Source organism: Humulus lupulus, chromosome 5, assembly GCF_963169125.1.
Source record: "Humulus lupulus chromosome 5, drHumLupu1.1, whole genome shotgun sequence".
NCBI classification, from domain to species: Eukaryota; Viridiplantae; Streptophyta; class Magnoliopsida; order Rosales; family Cannabaceae; genus Humulus; species Humulus lupulus.
Window position 1 is genome coordinate 214,727,530 of NC_084797.1, and position 5,680 is coordinate 214,733,209.

The 5,680-nt window shown below is 36.0% G+C and overlaps 2 protein-coding genes across 2 annotated transcripts; both read right to left on the reverse strand.

Moving 5' to 3' along the window:
- Positions 1-1,471: 1,471 nt before the first annotated feature.
- Positions 1,472-2,800, reverse strand: LOC133779939 (uncharacterized). The gene is made up of 2 exons (XM_062219835.1): positions 2,320-2,800; positions 1,472-2,220 (listed from the first exon to the last, which is right to left on the reverse strand). The coding sequence occupies exons 1-2, from the start codon at positions 2,798-2,800 to the stop codon at positions 1,472-1,474; spliced, it is 1,230 nt and encodes a 409-aa protein (XP_062075819.1).
- A 523-nt stretch (positions 2,801-3,323) lies between these two features.
- LOC133779940 (uncharacterized) lies at positions 3,324-4,714 on the reverse strand. Its single transcript, XM_062219836.1, has 5 exons — positions 4,381-4,714; positions 4,145-4,329; positions 3,872-4,057; positions 3,676-3,787; positions 3,324-3,571 (listed from the first exon to the last, which is right to left on the reverse strand). Exons 1-5 carry the CDS (start codon positions 4,712-4,714, stop codon positions 3,324-3,326), a joined length of 1,065 nt encoding a protein of 354 aa, XP_062075820.1.
- Between the last annotated feature and the right edge of the window lie 966 nt (positions 4,715-5,680).

Sequence of the window (5,680 nt, forward strand, 5' to 3'; positions counted from 1 at the left end):
TTGCACTTGTCTAACTCATGGATTGTTAAATTGAATTATGTGTTTAATTAAGCAGAATATTACTACAAATCTTATTGTTATTATTCTATTTCTTATTGAATCTATTGATTTAAGTTTTCTTGTTGAGCCTTGGCTCACGGGTGCTATGTGTTGGGAATTGTGCCCTAAAAGCATATGTAGTAGACATTGTTTTAAGAAATAAATAAATAAATTGAATTTGTTATGCATATATTTTATGGACTATATTATTCTATGATAATATTAAGTAAATATCAGAAAAATTCCTAAGTTCATATATGTGATCTCAACCACGTATTGGTACGAGAGGATTGTGTTTGAGATAAATGAACTTGAATAGTTCACAGTAAAATAAAGTTATGGAATCTTTAGATTAATTACTGCAAGTACGGTCCACTAGTATTATGAATACATGTGATCTAGATCCGGATCACTAGTGTAGTAGGACACTTTAGTGGAGGTACTTTATATATTAGAGAATATATAGAACTGGACCAGATATGTTTATTAATACTTAGTTAAATATCATTTCGAAGTATTAATTAAATATATCAAATAATTATCATATACAAATAGATCTTAATCCTGAAGTTACTATGAACTCCTATTTATGTTATATGAGTTATTTGATTCACTCGTTAGGGTCTATCAGAATGATCAGGCTAGATACTTTTGTTTTGGGAACTCATTAATGTAAATGGCTGGGGACATAGTATACAGATATGGAATCTATACCTTCTCGTAAGAGATTGAATTTAAGGGTTGAATTTTGGGGCTGAAAGGTTATTGAGCTAAATTTCATAATTTAGTTATGAATTAACCTTCACTAGTAAAGTCAATGGTACTTAAGGAAATAAGATATAATTAAAAGGGTAAAATAGTAATTTTATTCCCGATTAATTATGAACCATTATTAGAGGGTTAATTTGTATGTAATGATTATATCAATGTACACTTTATTATTATAAAGTACTCAGTAAATGAAATGTCTATAATTACAAGAGTGCAATCTCATATTTATAGTGGAGTAATCATGAGATTAATAAATTAAGATTATTTAATTAAACTGTTTAATTAATAATCTCAAATTTATTGGAGCTTGGAATTATAGGTCCATAGGTCCTTATAGCGGCTCTATCAATACTATTCAAGGCAAGAGTTGATATAAAGGGAAAAATGATGAAAATACATATTTAAGAAGAAATTTGTTCTTCGGGCCAAATATGCAATTATGTGATAATAGCGATTAATTAATTAATTACAAATTAGTTGTAATTAACAAAATTAATTAATATATAATTTTCAAAATTATATTAAATAATTAATTAATTATAATTTTTTTTTATCAAGAAGAATAAAAGAACTTCATTGAACAAATGAACAATACAAATAATAGTCAAGGACTCAAACACAAGCAGGGGCACCTGCCAAACACAAAACAGACCAGAAGCAGCTAATTACAATGAAGTTGCTGAATATACATTTGGTCTTGAACCGATTTCTGACTATTGGACACTATGTATAGCCTATATTTAGTTGTATATTTAACTTCCTGAACTAGATTCATAACAGTTAAGGAATAACCATCATGAAAGCATCTATTCCTGTTTCTCCATATACTGTAAATGGCAGCAGCAAAAACCATATTAACAATATCAGATTTAACTCCACTTCGAGCTCTAGCCAGCCACACCATCCAGCTATTAAAATCTAGAGGCCAAGCAACGAACCCCAACCAATTAAAGATGCTATTAACCAAACGAGTAGAGAGACTGCAATCAAAAAATAGATGAGAATGACTCTCAAGACATCTCTCACAAACCGGACATAACACTGAAGTCATATGAACATGCAGCCTACTGAGATTGTCCCTTGTTAAAAGCTGAGATTTAACCACCTGCCATAGCATAAATCTGTGTTTAGGGAGTATTAGTTTACTCCAAACAGTCCTATAATACTCAACCCTTTGTTGGACCAAAAGACTATTATACAAACGAGAAGTCTGAAACTTCCCTTGTACACCAGCAGATAAGATTGCAGCAAGTCTAAAATGGTCCTTGAGACGACAAAGCTTCCTCCAATACCAGCTACAATCTCCTTTCAATTCATAATTCCAGATGTTGACTCCTTTCAAATAAATGGAATTGATCCATTTAACCCATAGCAAATTTGGTTTAGCAGATAAAGCCCAAACATACTTTGCTAAAACAGCTCAGTTCCAATTAGCTCCATCTCTGAATCCCAGTCCACCATAGGCTTTAGGGAGGCAAACCTTTTGCCAAGAAGGGATGTGCATCTTACTTCTCTGCCCAGAAGTGCCCCATAGAAAACCCCTACAAATCTTTTCAATTTCCTTAACTATGCTTTGAGGCAAAACAAAAATTGTCATCCAATAGTTTCGAAGCCCAAGTAATACAGAATTGATAAGTTGAATCCGGCCAGCAAAGGAGAGATGTCTACTCGCCCAGTTCTGTATCTTTAAACGAAATTTCTGAATTATCACCTCACAATCTGCATGTCTCCATTTTGTAGGCCTCATGGGAACCCCAAGGTACTTAAGCGGAAAGGTACCTTCTGATAGATTTATTTCAAGTGCAATCCGAGTTCTATCATAGCTAGAGACTCCACCAAAAAAGATTTGAGATTTTTCAGCATTGATGGAAAGACCTGAAGCTTCATCAAGAACCACCTTGACACTTCTAGCAGCTGGGAAAGAACCCTTACAAAATATAAGCAAATCATCCGCAAAACACAGATTAATAAGCTTGAGACTTTTGCACATAGGGTGAAATCTAAAGGGGGAATTAAGGGCTGCAAGTTATAAACTTCTTGTCAAATATTCCATTATAAGGACAAACAACAAAGGTGACATAGGATCACCTTGTCTCAGCCCTTTCTCCCCTTTAAATTTGCCTTGAATTCTGCCATTCATCAATAGAGAATAGGATGTACTCCTAACACAAGACATAACCCAACCTATGAATTTCATAAGAAATCTAAGTGCTTTTAACAGGTCCTCAAGAAAATCCCAATCTACAGTATCATAGGCCTTACTAAGATCTATCTTGATAGCACATCTCGATGAAGTAGACGTCCTCCCATAGTTTTGATGAGATCTTGAAAAATCATTATATTATGGGCTATAGTGCGACCTTTAACAAATGCTCCCTGATTGGCCTGTACAAGATCAGGGAGAACAACAGCCAGCCTCTTACAAATCAACTTAGCCATACACTTGTACAATGTGGAGCAGCAGGCAATGGGCCTATAGTCAACAGCCCGAGAGGGATTAGCGACCTTAGGAATCAAAGATAAGGTAGTTTCGTAAGCTCAGAAGGGAAATGACCAGTTTCAAAACACTGAGATATAGCAGCACCAACCTCATCCCCTATATCATGCCAAACAGCTTTGAAAAAACCTGAACCAAACCCATCAAGACCTGGAGATTTGGTTATTGGAATGCTAAACAAAGACTCCCGAATTTCCTTCTTAGAAAACGGTTTCAGAAGCATCACATGCTGCTCAACTGAAACTTTGAACCCATCTCTATATTCTGAACTTTAAATCTGCCAGTAGCCAAGCTAGGACTTCCCAAAAAAACTCTAAAATGACCCACAAAATGAGAGACAACTTCTAAGAATTTATCAACTAATTTACCTTCTTCTGTTATGAACGAGACAATACCATTCTCTGCTTTACGCTTCTTTAAAAAAGCATAAAAGAAGGAGGTGTTCAAATCTCCCTGTCTCAGCCAAGTTATTTTACTCCTCTGAATTAAGAAACTATGATACAATGTTTCCTAAATCGAGAAGGCTTTAGCTGCAATCCTCTCATCTTTCTGATAACAAAGAACATGGGGGTAAGCTTGAGCTTGCATCTGAGCTTCTTGATAAGCCTCTTTAGCCTTATTATAATTAGCCTTTAGATCACCAATTCTGTCCATAGTAAAGGATTTCAAACAATGTTTGAGTCTCAGCAACTTGAGATAAACAGCTTTGATACCAGTAGCTTTAATCGGAGTTCTCCAGCTTTTTAACACCTGATCATGAAATTCATGGTGCTCAGTCCAATAGTTATAAAACCGAAAAATCTTAGACCTCATCTTCTCTGAAGGCTAAATTCTAACAAGACAGGAGCAGTGATCTGAGATGATTTCCCATCTAAACATGGCTGTAGACTGAGGAAATAAATCAAACCATTTTTCATTGATAAGAACATGGTCTATTTTAGAGTAGATCCTAGCTGCACCATCTTGGTTATTAGTCCAAGTAAAATAAGAACCAACACTTTTTAAAGGCTCAACATGAGCACCTGCAAGCCACCGAATAGAATCAACTAATTCTAAGTCTGAAATAGGCTTACCTCCCGATCTGTCCTTGCCTGAAAAAGGGGCATTAAAGTCCCCTAAAATTAACCGAGCTTTATCCATATGAATAGGCCTTTGAAACCCTTCCCAAAGACTTCGCCTACCTTCAATCGAATTAAAACCATAGACAAAATTAACACCAAAAACCTGCTGCACACCAGTCATCTTCACCAAACAATGAACAGCTTGAGTAGATTCCTCTAAAATAATGACTTTCACAGATAACCTTCTCCAAACTATCAACAGACAGCCTTCAATTACTGATCTTGTGTGATAATCCCAATTCGGAAACTGATGTTCCATGAACCTACTTGTTTTACTTCCCTTCATTTTAGTCTCTAAAAGACCACAAACTCCAATTTTATTTCTACTACAGAGGTCACTAACAGGGCTATGTTTATTAGAACTATTAAGCCCTCTAACATTCCAACTCAATATATTGCAGCTATCCGTTGGAGGAAACTGAAATAGAGTTACCTTCTTTACCACTCACCAATGGCTCTTGAAGCACCACAAACTTGTTTGATTTCTTGCTCTTTTGACCTACGTTATTAGCATTAATATCTAACCTCTGTCCCTCATTTTCTTGAACAGCAACTCGTTTTGGGGTAAGCCAAGGTTGTTTAGCCTGATCTCTTGTTTCACTCCCAGCTGAACCCTCTTTATTAGGTAATAGAGTCTCATCTGGGTCGGCCTGAACCTTGTCATCTTCTAAACTAGCCTGAGTCATAACCTGCTTTGACTCTTCACCCTTAAGTTCGCCAGATCCCTCCTCCTTTTTCTCCATATTAGTTATAGGCTCCTTCCTAACCCACCGAGCATTCTTATCCTTTCTACAATCTGTCATTGAGTGACCAAAACCAGCACAGGTCTTACACTTAATTGGTAACCATTCATACTCAATCCCTTGCTCCATGATTTGGCCATGTTCATTAATATATTGTATACTTTTCAGGGGGTTATCAGTAACTTCCATTTCTACCAATGCTCGAGCAAATTGAATACGAGAACGCTCCCTTGTGAATTTTTCCACCATTATTGGCTTACCTATTGTACTCACTAGGGCACTGAGACATTTACTACCCCAATATTGGAGCCTCAAATCTTGAAGACGAATCCAAAGAGGAACAGATCGCACAAGTCGAACAGCACTCAGATCTGCCGTCCATGGCCGAACTATTACAGGTTTCCTATTAAAGTGAATAATGCCATTTTCTAGAACATGATCCCTTGTTGCATCATCATTGAACTTTACCATAGTTAAACCCATAGTCATTCTTGCTATCTGAGCTATCC